The following is an 18,681-nucleotide window of genomic DNA, read 5'->3' as shown; positions in this document are numbered from 1 at the left end:
AGAACAAGTTGCTCCCTCCCAGCTGTGGGGGGAAGGCACTGTGGCCGGTGCACACCCACGCCCGCTCCCGTGGCCTGAGTTCACACCCTCTGTGTGTCCTCTGTACTACACAGAGAATGCAACAAATCATCCGTCTCCACCGCTATGGACAGGTAGTGTTGTTCCCATCTGTTAACTCGATCTTGCTAAATATCTCTGACAAAAGTCATCTCACTGCTCCTTCTCTGAGAGGAATTTTAGTTTTTCTTCACAAACAAAAGCCACTGTACCTTTTTACACTCAAACTGCAATGCCCACCACGATGTACATTAAAAAAAGTTACTCTAAGAGGACATATTCAGTTCACACTATCCTACAGTGCTGTGTACAGAAATTTACAAGTTTGTACCGATGAACGGTTGAAATGATTCAAATACAAAAAATATTAAATAATTTAAAACAGAAAAAAAATAAAATCATTCAAATTAAAAAGTCTAACTATTCAAACAGAAAAAGTAAATTCATTTAAATGATAACTCACAAGATATTAATGAAAACTTGATTTAAGGCCTCCATTTTTTTTTCCTGCCATGGGAAGTGTTAGAAAAATATTTTTTTTTAAATTAAGATCACATTTTTCTCTTGATTGTAACATTTTGGAGACATTATAAGTATTTTTAGTAATGTGATCTGTTAGGGACTTTGGAAATAATTTTGTATTTAGAAACCAAGTCTGAATAATTTTCCAGAGTTCTGAACACAAGAAAGTGCCTTGGATGCTTTATACCAACATTCTCCAGGTCTCAATATCTGGGACAAAAAAAGTTTTAAAACGTGCACTCACCTCCACGTCACAGATATATTCTGATCCATCCAGAAGTATCACTTTGCACTGCATGCTTTTAGGCTTTTTGACAATCTTTAATGGAGATCGAGATAGTTTACTGCTAGATGATTTCTGAGAAAGTTTATCGTCTTCCAATTGCTGATATTCGAGCTGTTTTGCAGCCCCAGCAGCGAACTCCCGTTCCTTGTCAGTGACCTGTGAAGAGCAAACAATGAACAGTTTTCACTGCAAGACAGGAAATAAATATTGCATTGCTCAGGCAATAGCAGAACCCTTCAGACATTGGTTTTCCTATTTCCAAGAGCAGGAGAGATGTCTGGATGAGGATATTGTGAATGGACACGTATACGTACACAGATGCTTAAACTGCTAACAGTTTCACCTATGTAACTTTGCCATTTAAAGGTACCAATAGGGCTTCATTTCAGTTTGACTCGAGGATTTAGTTTAGAAACACTGAGTTTGCAAATGGCATCAAGACTTCACTAAGTAAAGAACGATACAAATGGACTCCTGACTTTTTCAAAACGCATTAGATAGTACCGGTCTTTAAAATAAATCCTTTAAGGGTGCTTGGGTGACTCAACCCATTAAGCGTCCAGCCTCGTCTCACGGTTCATGGGTTCGGGCCCTGTGCCAACAGCCTGGATGGAGTCTGCTTCGGATTCTGTGTCTCCCTCTCTGCCGCTCCCCCACTCACACTTTGTCTCTGTCTCTCAAAAATAAAATAAACATTAAAAAATTAAGTCACTTAGGGTTTATCTAACTGTACTCTATTGTCTTCATTCTCTGGGTCCTTCTATATTCCATGACCCACGACACCTCATATGCATACAAGGTAAGGCCTAGAGAGCTTCAAGTATTAACCTTCTCAGTAATTTTACAATTGTTAAAATATTTGATTTAGCTCTAAATCAATTCAATGAAGCCAGCGGCACTGAAATTCATCACAAAGTAATCCCCTTAGTCTGTTCCCGCCGCCCCCCCCCCCCCGCCACTGTAATGAGCCACTGTAAGAGCAGATCAAATCTGTCCAAAAGCTTTAATCTGCTTTCAAAGCACAACAGTGTAGCCCAGGCTAGACTCAAAACTGCAGAGGACATCCTACGGAACAGTGAAATTCTCCCGTGAATCCCGTGGAAATCTTTCTGTGCGACTCTCCTAGTTACAGCCTTCTTCTTGATGTGTGTGGGCGTGTATTTATATACATATGTTTTACTGAAGTATAGTTGACACACAACGCTACCATAGTTTTACGTGCACACAACAGTGATTAAACACTTCTATACGTTATGCTGTGCTCACAGGATAGCTGCCATCTGTCACCATCCAATGCCCTCTTCTATCTATGAAAACACTACCAACGGTATTAGTGCAGATCCAATTCACGGGCCAGACTATCATTCCCACTAGTCTGCAAATACACACTGACAACGCAAAGAAAGACGTGTTCCAAAGTTCAGGTTAGGCCCCTTGAGTATGCATGAAATTTCTTCTCTCATGAACATACTATTATACTAGAAGCTGAAAGCACATGGCCTTGGCAGGAAGGCAGTCTTGACAGCTGATCACTTCAACTTGTCTTTTTATTCAGTGGCTACCATTTTGCGACACTCTAATCACAAAGTTCTCTTTCAATGTATTTATTTTGGATTTTAGGTATGGATTTCTGCTTAAAAAAAGTTTTTTTTTTAGTTTATTTTTTGAGAGAGAGAGAGAGAGCGCGCGCAGGGAGTGGGGCAGAGAGAGAGGGGGAGTGAGAATCCCAAGCAGGCTCCACACTGTCAGTGCAGAGCCTGATGTGGGAGACTCGAACTCACGAACCATGAGTTCATGACCCAAGCTGAAATCAAGAGTCTGACGCTTAACCGACCGAGCTACCCAGGCACCCCCGGATTTCTGCTTTTAAAGTGGCATCTTCCATCTGGTTTTCCATCCAGAACTTTGTAAATACAGTCTTTTCCTCCACTACCTTGCACAGGAAGTCAGGGCAAAGTTGTGAGAAGTTCTTCAGGATAAAAAGACACCCATTTGCTGCGTGAAGAAACCAAGAAAAATGGAAACACCAACTTCAAAGGCCCAAAGAGTTGAGAAGGCTAGCGGTAGCTAAAACAAGTAAATATAAGAAAACCTGCAGGTCTGGCGACTTTGTCCAACTTTTTTTTTTTTTTTTTTTTGACTGTTAGTCTTTCCGTATCAAAGCATTAAAATAGTGCCACAGAAAAGTCAAACATTAATTTTGGCCTTAGGCCAGCTGAAGAAGTCTGGTAACCTTGGAATTTTATGCCACACATTTGCTAAGTGCCTGTATAACTTACGTGAGACTTTTGCACTTTTAATTTACATTTTCATCTCATCACAGGCAAAGTCACCAGAAGCTACATTTTTATTTAAATTTTACTACCTGGAGTCAACTTTTTCGATGTATTAGGGAAGGTGAAATTTCATTTTTCCTCTAATAAAATAAAAGTATCTGTATGAGAAAAAGCTTTCTGGGCTATTCATCAGTCAACGCCAGACGCACCTGAAACCACCAGTGTGCAAAGGGAGGTGTTTCCAGGGGTCGTTTCCACGCACCCATCATTGAGTCTCTCACGCCCATTTTTTCAACAACGTTAACTTCAGACGAGCAGACCAAGGACCTCAAATGAAACGTCCGCTGTAGTCACATACAATTCATTACGATTCAAAAATATCAGTAAAACCCTTTAGGCAAATCCTGTTTCACTTAATTCTCATGACAGCTCTGGGAGGTAGGTGTCTAGGTATCCTTACCCTCATTTACACTTGAGGACAGAAAGGGGTGCAGGGCACAACCTCAACAAACTTCCCCCAGGTCATAAAACTAATAGCCTGGAATTCAAATCCCGCCAAGCCCATGATTTAATCATCAACGATAACCAAAATGTGCTTCATTTCACCTCTAGTGTAACTGGGCTCCTGGTATGAATCACAGAAACCGAGGGGAGAAGAACCCAAGGAAACCATCTTTTCTGATCTCTTCACTTTGTGAACGAGGAAGCCGAGGGGCAGAGGCTAGACAAGTTCTCGGAGATGACTCAAATAGGGAAGAGGCAGGAGTTTACTAGTTCTCTGGACTCCACCGCCAGTTACCTTTCCCTCGAAGGGCTTAGTATCATCTCTCTTAGTTTGTTTCCAACATCTGACTTCCAGAAGATCAAGTACATGTATCACGTCCTGGCACAGAAACTCTTCCTTCTCTACAATTATTTCCCACTCTCATGTTTATTTCGTTTCAGAGTTAGGAGGAAAAGAATGGGGGAAAAAAAATCCAGTCTTAATAATTTGACATTTCTGAAGTTTTAAAAACAAGCAAAACACCATCACATCTCCGAAAGAGAGAGAGAGAGAGAGAGAGAGAGAGAGAGAGAGAGAGAAAGAGAGAGAGAGAGAGAGAGAGAGAGAGAGAGAGGAAAAAAAGAGAGAGAGAGAGAGAGAGAGAGAGAGAGAGAGAGAGAGAAAGAGAGAGAGAGAGAGAGAGAGAGAGAGAGAGAGAGGAAAAAAAGAGAGAGAGAGAGAGAGAGAGAGAGAGAGAGAGAGAGAGAGAGAAAGAGAGAGAGAGAGAGAGAGAGAGAGAGAGAGAGAGAGAGAGAAAGAGAGAGAGAGAGAGAGAGAGAGAAAGAGAGAGAGAGAGAGAGAGAAACATTAAAGAAAAACCATGAGGGCAAGCACAGCTCCTGAAGCTGGAAGGATATCCCTCAGCTCCCCATCATGAAACAGCATCTATTTACAGAGCATGAAAATATATGTTTTTTAAATTTCTTTTTAATGTTTATTTATTTTTGAGACAGAGACAGAGTGTGAGCTGAGGAGGGGCAGAGAGGGAGGGAGACACAGAATCTGAAGCAGGCTCCAGGCTCTAAGCTGTTAGCACAGAGCCCAATGTGGGGCTTGAACCCACGAACTGTGAGATCACGACCTGAGCTGAAGTCAGACACTCAACCGGCTGAGCCACCCCGGGGCTCCAATAAATGTTATTTTTAATACTGTTTAAAGGCAGAACTTAAATAGCATGGGAAAAAACATAATCAGGATGCAAACACAGTTTAAGGTAGTAATAATGTGTTGCACCTTGCAAAGAATTTCGTGTCTCTTCCCTCAATATCTCGAATTTCTAGCTTGATACATATACTTCCAACCTAGAAAAGGCCAACTGTTTGCAGGAACTCCTGGGTTTGCTTACCACACGAGACAGTATTCTAACACATGCTGATTTCAGGTTTGAAGGTTTAAGCCAAAATAACTTAAAAATGGATTCATTCAAAGCCCAGTATAAACCATGCTTTATGTTTTGTATGAAAGCTTTTAAAAGAAATATTCACACCACATGTGGCAACTTAAGTATGTCTATTTTGGTAACAGAATTGAACATACGTGCACATAGGAGAGGGAAAGAGATCCACCTGAACACCCATTAAAAGTAGCTGGCAACATTAGGTTCAGAGTGACCCCTGGGAAGAATCAAATGAGCGCTAACCCATAGGCCTGAATAAAACTCAGGAGCCAAATCAGAAGGTGTGGGGTCTGTCCTTCCTGGAAATCCAGATAAGACCAACAACTTGCAGTGCAGATTTCAGTGGGTTTAAGTGCTTTAATCAAATGAAGGAGTTACCAAGCAAGACTGTGGAATGTCATTCATTGAAAGTCTCAAAATAGCAAAAACTTTCCATCTGCCTGGGACCAGAAGGGGGAAAGAGATGACCCCTCATAGTTGCCTCTAGTGCTAAGAGACCAAGGTCGGCCCCCAGACCCCGGAAAAGGTCAGTAAACATTCCTTAATTGGCTTTCTGGGTGATGCTAGCAGGTGCGGGGGAGTCGGTGGCCGCCTGCGTCCTGTGCCCCGGGGCTCACCTCCTTCCTCACGGGGGTGCTGTGTGCCGCGCCCTCGAACTGTTCCAGAGCCTGCTGCTGGTCCTCACCGCTGGGCTCAGGCCCCCGCTGCTGCGCCCCGGCTTGCCCCTGCGCCCCCGCTGCCTCCTGGGGCTCGGCCTCCTGCTCTGGCTTGGATTCTGAGTCTGAGCCGGATTCGGTCGTCATGGTTGATTGTTCTGCAAACAGAAAATGGCACAGTCCCATCACTTGGTGCGATTACCTTCCCTAGGCAAGAGAGCCAGGATGCTCCCCTGAGGGGCTGCGCGGAGCCACTTTTGCAAAAGGAGCGAAACAGGCCTGCAATTGGAACACAATCCTATTGCACGCACCTAGCAGACGACCTAAATTCACCGCAAAGATGGCTGCCTGTGAATGGTTCACAATTAACACTTAACTAGAAGTCAAAATTTATTCGTAACGATCACAGGTTTTATTCCTATTAGATTTTTGCCACAGAGGGCCGTACGATGTCATTAAGGTAACGTCACAATAATTACATAACTGAGATACATTTAATTTCGGAAAATGAATCTGCCGCATCAGCTGGGTCTATATTTTAATCTCTGGGAAGGATGATCTAATAATGGAAGTGGATATCCTTTCTCATTCCCTCTCCCTTTCTGTCCCTACACAGGGCCCCTTGCTCTGCCTCCGGAACCCCTGAATCTATCCATTACTTCCATGAGCAAATGCCTTTTCTCCGATTTCTCAGAACCCTGTTGTCCCCGTGTGAATGAACAATGACAACTACACCAGAGGCTTCCTCGGTGACGTGGAAGGTGTCCCATCCTGCACAAGCCCTGACTGGGGCTGGAGGGAGGCTGGGCAGTCTCACCTCTCCCTCCTTCATGAGTGAAAATTCACTGCTTCTTCCTGGCTTCCTCCTTCCCCTGGGCGTTGAAAAAGGAGTCTGTCTCAGCTCTTTAGGGGACTCAAACAACAGATCTTATCATATCGTAATCTGCTCTTACATCTAAAGACCCCTACTAAAATATAACCACCATCAGGGCGCTTGGGTGGCTCAGTGGGTTAAGCACCCAACTTCAACTCAGTTCATGATCTCACAGTTCGTGTATTTGAGCCCCGCGTCGGGCTCTCTGCTGTCAGCACAGAGCCGGCCTCAGATCTTCTGTCCTGCTCTCTCTTTGCCCCTCCCCTGCTTGTCCGTGTTCTCTCTCTCAAAATAAAAAATGTTAAAAAGTATATAATCACCATCTCGTAATGGCTTGCAAGTCAAGCATTTTGTGCCTTCGTTTCTACATCTACCAAATGAGGGAAGCGAACATGACCGTATCCAGAGAACTTAATTTTCTGTGGTTACTTCTTCCCCCTAACTAAGGGGCACACCACTGTGTTTAAAGCAGTTTTCTGCTTTCAACAGCAAGAGAGGTGCTATGCCAGTGGCTACCATGTGGTTTTAGGTGATTTCTTGAGTATGTGGTTAATAGCTCAAAAACAAATATCCCAGCCTATCCTGGAATTTCCCTTCCTAAATCTAATTTCATGGTAAAAAAATATATCAGGAACAAAGGGCTAGTATAATATTGTAAGCAAATGACACACCCATTAGTGAAATACAGAATTACACAAAATACTACTCCACAGTAAAATCACCATGGAGTTCCGATCTTCACAATATGCGCTGGGATAGGTTTAATAATTAGAAGAAGAGGGAGCACACAAATGCCAGTCTATGTTATAAATGAAATTCAACATCCATGCTTTCTATTTAGGGTTCGTTGGTTCGTTTGTTTATTTATTTACTTATTATTATTTAAAAAAAATTTTTTTTCTTCTTTCTTTTCAACGTTTTTATTTATTTTTGGGACAGAGAGAGACAGAGCATGAACGGGGGAGGGGCAGAGAGAGAGGGAGACACAGAATCAGAAACAGGCTCCAGGCTCCGAGCCATCAGCCCAGAGCCTGACGCGGGACTCGAACTCACGGACCGCGAGATCGTGACCTGGCTGAAGTCGGACGCTCAACTGACTGCGCCACCCAGGCGCCCCTATTTACTTATTTTTAACAATCAGCAGCTATTCTCCCTCTTGCACAAAAGACGTCAACCTGGCAGCGTGCAGTTGCCCAAAGCATATGTAAATATCAAGACCAAACACAGAACAAGATAGTGATCCAAATAAAACTATCGGATTTCCTTCCTGCCTCTAACATTACCTTTTAGATTTTTAAGCAAATCTGAGAGTAAACAGTATATTCTTCTCTGTTGTGTGCTTTCGCTAGAAAGCATCAAGTCTACAGAAAAGACGGTGGAGGAGGAAGAAAGGTGATGGTATTGTGTAATTCAGAGCCTACAATCCAAGTCTACCTTTTAGAAGGGGAAGATTAATTTTAACAGTCAATTCAATTCACTGACCTCTTATTAAGTACCAAATAGAAGTCAAGTACTGTCCATGGTTTAGAAATAAACATGTTTGTAACTCCCCTCCTCACCCCAAGGAGTGGCACAAATGACTTCTTCTCAGAATCCATGTTCTCCATCTTTTAGTAATTAAACTTTGTTTTAACCAGTATTCCTCCCCCTCCAGCTTCAGACCACAATTAATTGAGGTCATGTGATGAAGTGTGGACCAATGAGAAAAGAGAGTATATGTATTCAAAATATTTAGGTCATTTTTCCTAAAGGCAAGGGCCCTTGCCCTAGGTTTCCTTTTCTCATTGGCTAGAAAAAAATGGTGGACATGATTGCCACACACTCAGTCATGGAGACCTCAAATTCAGAAGGATGCCAGAGCTGTCCCTTCCAACCTGGGCCCCTGGATGAACCCATGGAGCACGACGGCTCAGTTGCTCTGTATTGTGCCACGAGGCAGAAATCCATTTGTCTTCTTTGAACGTGAGTTTGCTAGCTCAGAGCCAATCTAATACATATTCTTCAGACTCAAATTCTACTAAAATGCAGTCATACTCCAGTGGTTCCCATTTCAGTAAAACAAAGTAGCTTTCCCTCAACCTCACGTCCTCCACCGGCTACGACCGGATTTCTCTGCTTTCCACTCCTAGCTTCTCAAAAAAATATCGTTGACCCTTATCGTCGTCTACTTCCTCCCTTCCCCTCTCCCTACAGCCACAGCAGCCTGACTCCATTGGGGTGGACGATGCCATGGACAACCCACTCTTGTCGTCCTCATCACATTTGATCTCTTAGCAGCCCCAGCAAGGGTGGTAAGACTTTTCTTGTCAGCACGTTTCCTTCTCTTGGGATTCAGAACGCACCACACCCTCCTGCCTTTCTCCGGTCTCTCAGGCTACACCCTCTCATTCTCTTTTATGGGCAACTAACTTCTTATCCAACCTCTACATGTGGGAATGTCCTGGAAAACTCCGTCGGGCTCTCTCCTCGCTTTACGCTTGCTCCCCAGCTAATGATACACTTTCCCGGGGCTTTAAATACTTCCTAGAAGCCAACTGCTCGTGCATTTGTAACTCTGGTCTGAACCTCTGAGGTTTCAAACCCAGCTGCCCACTTGACATTCCTAACAGCTCACAAGTATCTATCGATTTTCCTCTTCCAAATCTGTTCCTCCCCTCACTCTTCTTCCTCACCCCAATAAATGGCAATGCCATTCCTTCAAGCCACAATTCCAGAAGTCAGCCTTGACATTTCCTTTTCCTTACCTTCCTTATCTTTGGCAAAACACGTAATTTTGCACATATTCAAATAGCTACGTAAAAACATGTTTCCAAAATATATCTTGAATTGGCCCCCTGCCACCATGCAAGCTATCATTTCTTTCCTGAACTCCTTAATAACCTCTTCTTCCCTGCCGATTCTTACCCACCTCTAATTCTAATCTTCATAAGACATAAATGTACTCCTATCACTCCTGTTAATAGCTTCCCGATGTGCACAAAGAAAAATCCAAACTCGTAATTGCCATGGGTTTCAAGCACAAGCCTCGGCCTCAACACCCTATCCCTGCCCAGAGGCACTTGCCTACCCCTCTCCCCTACTACGATCCAGCCAAGTGACTGCCTTTTGATTTGCAAAGCCCAGCAAAGTTTTTTGCCTCCAGATTTTTTAGGTATGCTCTTCTCTGCAAGAATGTTCTTTCCTGTCCTTCAAGCGACCAACTTCCCCATTCCCCAAGCGTCAGCTGAGAGAGGCATTCCCTTTTTACACAGTTACTCTACGTGTGCTCATGGTTTCTTACCTATTATCTATCAAACTTAATGGTTATTCAAACCCTCCCCTGACCTCCTTCCAACATCCTCATGAGCGGCAAACAGGTGTATTTATACCCCAATATACCCAGTTCCAACACAGTACCTTAGGACAGAGTAGGTATTTCAATAATTTTTTGGAGAACAATAAAACCAACCCCATTATCATATCTGTCTACCTATGTAAATGTGTAATAACTCTTCCTTATAGTCTTGAACCATTGTAAAATCTCTCAAGTGATGAAAAAGTAGGTATTTCAAGGTTTAATGGAAAACAGAACTCAGTTACAACTTTCAGAACTGAAATCTCCCTACAAGGTAATAGACACTATTGGTCTGATCACACGCTAATGCTTTCACCAGGAGACCAAAGGGTTTTCCAAACACTCAAACAGAAAATGTTTAGGTGGCTTAGAGAATCTCTAGAAGAGTAACCAAACAGTCACTAGATCATAACATTTTAAAAAAGATACAAACAACTACTAGAAAAAGTACATTTAAGAAGATGCCTAATTTTCTTCCTAGACAGGGCGTTTTTGCGCATAAATCATATGTTGAGGGGTGCCTGAGTAGCTCAGCTGGTTGAGCGTCTGACTCTTGATTTCGGCTCAGGTCATGATCTGAGGGTCACGGGATCAATCCCAGAGTTGGGCTCCATGCTGAGCGTAAAGTCTGCTTAATATTCTCTCTCTCTCTCTCTCTCTCTCTCTCTCCCCCTCTCCCCAACTCGCGTGTTAAAAAAAAAGATACCTTCAGTATCTTCTTCTATTTTCTATGAGTATTATATTTAAGATTCTGTTATTATGTGTTTCAGCAAATAATAACTACAACTTAATAATCAAAAGTCAAAATGATTACAGAAGTAGAACCAGAATCATATCTCAAAATATAAACATTTTAGTTCATTTCATGAACTATGTTCATTTCATAAATCTATGTATAATCTATAGATCTAATACATGAAAATAATTAGGAGCAAGTAAGTTTTCATGTGGGGAGACGACTGACTTAATGTCTTTAGTCTCCTGCTTCCTCTTCCATAAAACAAAGGGTTCAGCCTAGAAATCAGTGATGACCAAGGACGCTGGGCATGGGGAAGGGGCAGTGGAGGGAAGTGAAAGGCACCAAACGTCAGATCTTCTTACAGTTTAAGCCAACAAGTCTGTCACCTCTATCACCATCTCTTCCTCCAGCTTCCTTGTCTTTATAAACGTAAGGAGCTTTTGCAAAAATGCATTGGTAGTATAGCCTCCATTGGGGTGGATGTATCAATGCACTCTCAACTTTAAAAAGTTGTCCACGGGGCACCTGGATGGCTCAGTCAGTTGAGCGTCTGACTTCGGCTCAGGTCATGATCTCGCGGTTCGTGAGCTCTGGCCCCACGTGGGGCTCTGTGCTGCCAGCTCGGAATCTGGAGCTGCTTCAGATTCTGTGTCTCCCTCTCTCCCTGCCCCTACCCCGCTCGTGCTCTCTCTCAATAAATAAATACTAAAAAGCATTTTTTTAAAGTTGTCTAATAGATGTTAAAATAGGAGTCTTTCCAAATACATGGCCTTCGCTCCTTGCTATACATGAACTAAAAGAGAAAAATTAGTACAGAAACATCCCAATTTTGAGTTTCAGTTTTATTATTCTGGTCATGAAACCGTTTTGCGACCTGCTTTTCTCTGTGATTTCATGACTTGTGCCCAAGGCAGAGAGCCAGCTATACAGAAGCTGAATAAAAATACAAAATGGATAGAACCCGGCAACCACTTATCCACTATTTCAATTATAAAATAACCTACCATTATTTTCTACCTACCTACCACGTAATACTTTACCTGCCATACATCACACAAATCACAGAAACTCAAACCTTGAATAAACTTCTAGGCACTTGTCAGATATTTCTCAAGTATAAGATTTTCGCCAGCAATATATGCATAATATAATGAATGAAAATCATTGCTGTTTCTTGACTAATTGTAATAAAATTTTCATTGCTGCTGAGAGATAGTAAAGTAATAAACCTTAAAAATGCAAGGCATTTTAGTTCTGGAATCTCACTAGAGTCAGTATGTAATTCCACATATCTGAAAGGGCGGAAGTTCATACCGTATATATGAGTAAACAGTATTGGCACCCTACATCAATCAATTCGGCTTCAAAACTTTTAAGTCTTCTTCCCTACCTGCCTGCCCATATGAGCAAATGATAAACTGCTTTTTAAATTGCAAACAATTAAAATCATAAGCATCTAAATACAGTACTTAAATTTTTTTTTAATGTTTATTTTTGAGAGAGAGAGAGAGAGACAGAGACAGAGACAGAGCATGAGTGGGGGAGGGGCAGAGAGAGGGGGAGACACAGAATCTGAAGCAGGCTCCAGGCTCTGAGCTGTCAGCACAGAGCCCGACGCGGGGCTCGAACTCACAGACCGCGAGATCATGACCTGAGCCGAAGTTGGATGCTCAACTGACCGAGCCACCCAGGCGCCCCTAAATATAGTACTTTTAACTTTAACTCATTGTTTTTGTAACTTTACAGCGTGCACTTCTAGTCTTGTACCAAAATGCCAAGGCATTTTCTTAAAGCAGGTTTGTAGGGTATTTGCATTGCTTCGATGTTTCTTATACTCACTCCTTGCTTTCTTGGATGCCCCTTTCCACTTAAAATTGAACATTTCCCTTTCCAACTCACTAAAGGCCACTATTTTCCAATGTCCCCTTCCCTTCTGATACATTCACTTGGGGGTAAACGTAGCTGTCAATTATTTCAGTTACTGGAAGTAAACACCAGCACTTGTAATCCCAAATTGAAAGAGATACAAAATTCTTTGGTGGACACACTCCACCCTTTCTTTAAACCAAATTTACCTGATCTGCTGTGTTTTACTTAAGCCAAAGAAAAAAAAAAAAAAAGGCTTGGATCGCTAGAAACTCTGCATCCTAAAAGTTGGGGAAGGACTTTCATTAAGCATTCCCGTGGGATGGCAAGAAGGGTCCTCTATCTTTTCATGAAAACATGAATTGTATTCGTTATGCCTCTCTCAGGGACAGATTTAGGAAATGACTACCAAAGGAAATGGTGAGGAGTTTCAAAGAAGACGGCGTGCAGGTATAAATGAAGTCATGGTTCCATTTCACCTATAAAAAATGGTCATGGCTTCCCTCTGCAGCTCTAATTTTCTATTTGTGGGGAGAAAAAAAAGCCAGTTTGTCCTCCTCTTTCCCACTTTTAGAAGGAGCATTTTAGAATCTCCATCTCCTGACTGCTTAATTAGCTTCTCTATTCTAATTTACCTCCCTCTCTTGCTGAGATATGAAAATTCAATCATGTTAAAAGACAGCAACCTAGCTAGGACTTAGGACAGGAAAACGTGCAGTGTCATTTACCTGCACAAAGCAGGATTCCTACTGAATAACCAAGCACTTTGTTAACAAAACAAAACAAAACAAAACAACAACAACAAAAACCCTTCAGACCATTTACTTGTTATCGGGGATACAAGACTAAAATGGACAAACTGTTTTTTTTTAAAAAGCAAGGTTTTTGGGGCGCCTGGGTGGCTCAGTCGGTTGAGCGGCCGACTTCGGCTCAGGTCACGATCTCACGGTCCGTGAGTTCGAGCCCCGCGTCGGGCTCTGTGCTGACAGCTCGGAGCCTGGAGCCTGTTTCGGATTCTGTGTCTCCCTCTCTCTGACCCTCCCCCGTTCATGCTCTGTCTCAAAAATAAATAAACGTTAAAAAATAAATAAATAAATAAAATAAAAAGCAAGGTTTTTTTCCTCTTACATTTCAAGTATCAGTTCATAGGAGAAGAGAAGCTAGTAGAACTGTATAAAAGTTAACATTTGTGATGACGGAATAGTATTCACCATCAACTGTGAGCAGACTACAAGACAGTAATATCTCCAGGCCCTTCTCCTGGATTCTGCCTATTTGCATTAGAAAAGGAGAAAAAAAAAAAAAGCCCTAGTAGCATCCATCTTCAGAAACAAAAAAACCCAAGACAACAAGGAAAGCAAATCAGCCTGCTCTTGGGCTCACGCACACTCCACCCTCCACCCCGCTAGGGCCCCATCTTCCCCCTCCAGCATTGTCCCAGCTCCTCATCATTCTTTAGAGCCATGCTTATGGAAGGAACTGGCTTCTCATGTTGTCACCAAAGCCTCCCTCCCACTCAGTCTTCAGAGAGTCCCCCGCTATTCTATCACACCTTACCAGTGACCTCCCCGCAAGCCAATAGACCCCAGGTGAAGGGGACATCCCTTCTCTTTGAATTCTGTTTTGGACACTCTCTTGATTTTCCTTCTGCCTGTTCGGGCTACTCTTTCTCATCTCCCTTTGCCTCTTCACGGCCCGTTTCTGATTTTCTCTTTCTCAACTTGATAGCTCTCTAGGAGTCCGCCACACTCTCCCAACCCTCTTCCTTGGAAAGCTCGTCTACTTCATTTCAAATGTAATGATAGCTCCCAAATAGAAGTTCATCAGTTCGGGACCTCTCTGAGCCACAGATCCATATATGCAACTTGACTTCCCACCTCCCTTCCCTGGATATCTCAGAGGCAGCCCCAATGAGCACTTCTCCCTCCAAACCCCTGATGCCCCCACGTTCCCACCCAACCCCCCATCTCTTCCACAGCAGTCTTCCCCATCTCAGTAGTAGGTGGGCTTCCATCTGTCCAGCTGCTCAAGCCAGGGACTGGACCAGCACCCCTCTCCTTGCCCCCCACGCAATCCGCTTCACGGCAGGCTACTGCACCTCTTGAGTCGTGTGCAAAGAAGGAAAACAGCAGAGAGTTCTATGCAGAGGTCATCAGTCGAGGGCAGAGCAGCGTGAAAAGTCAAGTGCATTTACTTGTGTGAGAGTGTGCAGTCTGCTGCAGCTGGAACATAAGGGGTGTGTGGGGAGTGGCGAGGGGTGAGGAGACATGCGGGGAGGAAGTCAGGTCCTGCGAGGCTGTCTGATCCCGCTAAGGAGACTTGTGGCATCACACAGAGACCACTCTGGCAGCCACAAGGACAACTAACAGCAGAAGGGGCCAGCTGGACTTTTTCATTATTTCAGCTCAAAATCAGAGCAAATTAACAAAGCAAGGAGGCCTTGATGGGGCAGCAGTGGACCAGTTACTCCTCAAAGCACCAAACAGTGGAATTCAAGGGCTGGTCGTTACAAAAGATCTTCAACAACTTCACAACAGAGAACTGAGATGCTACGTGTTTCTGACTAGCAGCAGGGGCGATGGATATATATATTTTTTCCTTAAACAAGCTTTTTGGCCATACGAACCTCAACTCTTATAAGCCGATATGGAAATTCCTATGGCGTTGGCTGACTTTAAGATCAAAGAAGCAGAAAGCTGGATTTTCTTTTTTTTTTTAGTGAAGATGACACAATCATTCAAAAATTAACTTCACAATGACCAGTGTAAGCCTGCAGAGGATTACCCAGATCCATCAATACGGAGACCGATTTTTTAAAAAAAAAATTTTTTTTTTTTCAACGTTTATTTTTGGGACAGAGAGAGACAGAGCATGAACGGGGGAGGGGCAGAGAGAGAGGGAGACACAGAATCGGAAACAGGCTCCAGGCTCTGAGCCATCAGCCCAGAGCCCGACACGGGGCTCGAACTCATGGACCGCGAGATCGTGACCTGGCTGAAGTCGGACGCTTAACCGACTGCGCCACCCAGGCGCCCCCGGAGACCGATTTTTGACAGGACTGTACATCTACAATTCAGAGTTGGGGATTTAAAAAACATGACCACCCCCACCCCCACCCCGACCCCGCCGCCCCTAAGGCCACAGTCCCGTTTCAAGGAGTGTACATTCTGACGGTGACCCTATGAAGCAAACCAACCACTGCGCCCAGGATGCAATAAGAGGGCTTTCAACAAGTCTGAGGGGGCAGAGAGGGTTTACACAGGAAATAACCCTAGTTTGATGGAAAAATAATCACTAACCTCCTGTCCCCAGTGAAAGGACTAGTTTTAAGCTTCGTAAAAATCACAGGCTACGTCAGGCAGATAAAAGGGAAATTAGCGATAAATCAAAGGGCAGGAGAGGCACCCTGCCAGGGCAGAAGGGCGCAAACCATCTTCAAGTCCGCCACAGGCTCTGTGACCTTGATGGGATGTGTCTTCTCTTGTGTTCCAAAATTCTGAAACTCTAGGATTCCTGAGGGCCGGAGATACTGTTGTAGTAACGGCATGAAATCTAAGGAAATGTTGTCCTTCAAGATAAAAGGAGACAGATACGGTGGGTGCTTACCGACTGGCCCCAAAGGCCAGAATGCAAACAGGGCAAGGTAACCTCAGGCACTGGCGAGAAAGCCAACCTCCCACCTCCCCACCACCGCAAGGTCAGCTCAAGGCTTCGTTCACTGAGGCAATTAAGGTCTCGTTTCACCGAAGCAACGCTTTACCCAGATAATCTGGAAAAGCTGAAGGAAACTTACTCCGAGTTTAATACGTTGGAAAACCCAGTTCGTTTTTGGTAGGCTTTTAGCTTTTCAAAAGCTCAAAAACGTTCAGCGCTAGGTGTGAGCAGAAAAATTAACCAATGCAGACAGACAGAGATGATGGTTATGATTATGTAAGTGACCACCTTATCGATATGGGTTCATATTTGCTAATCCGACTGGTGCCACACGCCGGGGGTACAAAACCCCACGTATCTTTGACGTGTCAAGAATATTTGATTGTTCCCAGAAGTGCCCGAATACATTTCAACAAGCCAAGGAAGCAGCTGATGCTATTTATATGGCGGCTCGTGTTAGTGAAGAGCCTTGAACAGAGTTCAGTGACAGCACAAACAGGAGACACAGATTCCTGAGGGACAAGCCCCTTGCGAATAAAATCAACAGAGACACAGGCAGAGGAGCCGGTTCAGGCTCCGCTCTAGGACGCTTGCATTATGACCACTCTGATAAATGAAAGAAAGTTCCCAAACAGGGATTCCTGAACCCCAGAGACGGGGAAAGAGAACCTTCGGTCTGAGAGGTTGTTCTGAGATTGCAAAGGAAAGTGTACATTCATGGCAATGACAGAGCTGCTCACACGAACCAAGTTTCTTTACTTGTGGTTGGAAATATATCAGTTAAGGTTAGAAATACTGGCTGCATCATTTCTTCATCCATTAATACACTCTCTCAACAAACATTTCCTGAATAGCTGTTCTGGGGCCTGAGGATACATCAGATAAAGACAAATGGGTCTCTGCTCTAGTGGAGCCTTTGTTCTAACTGACTGGAAAAAAGAAAAACTGTCAGAGTCAGACAGATGTTATTAGATAATCCAATCTAGGGTAGACGGGTGGGGCGCCTGAGTGGCTCAGTCCCTCAAGCATCTGACTCTTGACTCCAGACTTCTACTTAGGTCATGATCACTGGGTTCGTGGTTCATGAGTTTGAGTCCCAAGTCAGGCTCTGCACTGACAGTTCAGAGTTTGCTTGAGATTCACACTCCCTTCCCTCTCCCCAGCACTCTTTCTCTATCTCAAAATACATAAACTTAAAAAAAAAAAAAAAAGAAAAGAAAAAAGAAAAAAAAGCAGATGGATGGCTGCTTACATTGGCAGTAAGGGAGGCTTCTCCAAGGAGAGGATATATATATTTTTTAACATTTATTTATTGAGAGAGCATGAGCAGGGGAGGGGCAGAAAGAGAGGGAGACACAGAATCCAAAGCAGGCTCCAGGCCCTGAGCTGGAGAGCCCGATGTAGGGCTCAGACCCACGACCCATGAGACCATGACCCGAGCCACAGTTGGACACTTAACCGACGGAGCCACCCAGGTGCCCCAAGAAAAAGATATTTAAGTCAGTATTCCAATATCGAGAATAATCTGCCCTGTGAGGATACAGGGGCTGGGATAATACCTTCCAGAAAAGACTAGTGTCTGGGGCCCTTAAGGACCAAATGAGCTTGGGGTGGTCAAGAGATGAAAAGAAGGCAGAGGTAGCGGGGACGCAGCAGGTGCGGGGAAGAATGGTACCCAACGTAGTAGAAAACGTGACCCGGGGCCAGACGGTAAGGGTCTTGGTAAGCCACTTTATGTAGGTGGGTATTATTTTAAACACAATGGAACATTTCAAGATGAGGTCTTACTGATACTTTAAGAAGACCAGTCTGGCCTCCAAGTGAGGGAGCAAGGATGACAGCAGGGAGAGCAGTTAGCAGCTGTGGTGACAGTCCAGACAAGGAGCAGGGCAGTAGAAGAGGAGACGGAGAGGAGGGGCACCTTGCCAGTGCCAGGTGAAACCCTGGAGCTGTGAGATGAGAGGGGGAATGGATTACGCTGGCAGGCAAACTCCCTTACAAGCGTTAGGTCTCCCAGAAACACAGGGGTCCCTCAAGATGAGAAGGTGGCAAAGAATGCATTCTCCGGTAGGGAGGGAGCCCCCAACCGTCACAGGCCAGGGGTCAGCCAGGACTCTTCTAGGCGGCACTCCATCACCTTCAGCAAGGGAATTCATCGGTGAGCCCTACACCATCAACGATCATTTTTAAAAACATCTCGGGGCGCCTGGGTGGCTCAGTCGGTTAAGCGGCCGACTTTGGCTCAGGTCATGATCTCGCGGTCCGTGAGTTCGAGCCCCGCACCGGGCTCTGTGCTGACGGCTCAGAGTCTGGAGCCTGTTTCAGATTCTGTGTCTCCCTCTCTCTGACCCTCCCCCGTTCATGCTCTGTCTCTCTCTGTCTCAAAAATAAATAAACGTTAAAAAATAAAAACATCTCATTCAGGTGAGAAACAATGCCTGCCTTTATTTACAATGCAAGTATTCTGGTGGGCTAGG

At 44.1% G+C, this 18,681-nt stretch overlaps 1 protein-coding gene across 36 annotated transcripts in view; it reads right to left on the bottom strand.

The window, feature by feature from the left end:
• Positions 1-18,681, bottom strand: part of EPB41L3 (erythrocyte membrane protein band 4.1 like 3) — a 149,176-nt gene that overhangs the window by 87,866 nt on the left and 42,629 nt on the right. For all 36 annotated transcript variants that reach the window (XM_045041438.1, XM_045041439.1, XM_045041440.1 and 33 more), the window contains 2 exons: positions 5,699-5,895; positions 824-1,021 (listed from right to left, as the gene is read on the bottom strand). In XM_045041438.1, the coding sequence (XP_044897373.1) occupies positions 824-1,021; positions 5,699-5,884 (384 nt within the window). In that variant the 5' untranslated portion in view covers positions 5,885-5,895. Of the gene's footprint in view, positions 1-823; positions 1,022-5,698; positions 5,896-18,681 lie in introns of those variants that run through there.

This window comes from Felis catus, chromosome D3 (genome assembly GCF_018350175.1).
Source record: "Felis catus isolate Fca126 chromosome D3, F.catus_Fca126_mat1.0, whole genome shotgun sequence".
Taxonomy (NCBI): Eukaryota; Metazoa; Chordata; class Mammalia; order Carnivora; family Felidae; genus Felis; species Felis catus.
Note: the sequence above shows the minus strand (reverse complement) of the source record. Positions and strands in the feature narration are given on the sequence as shown.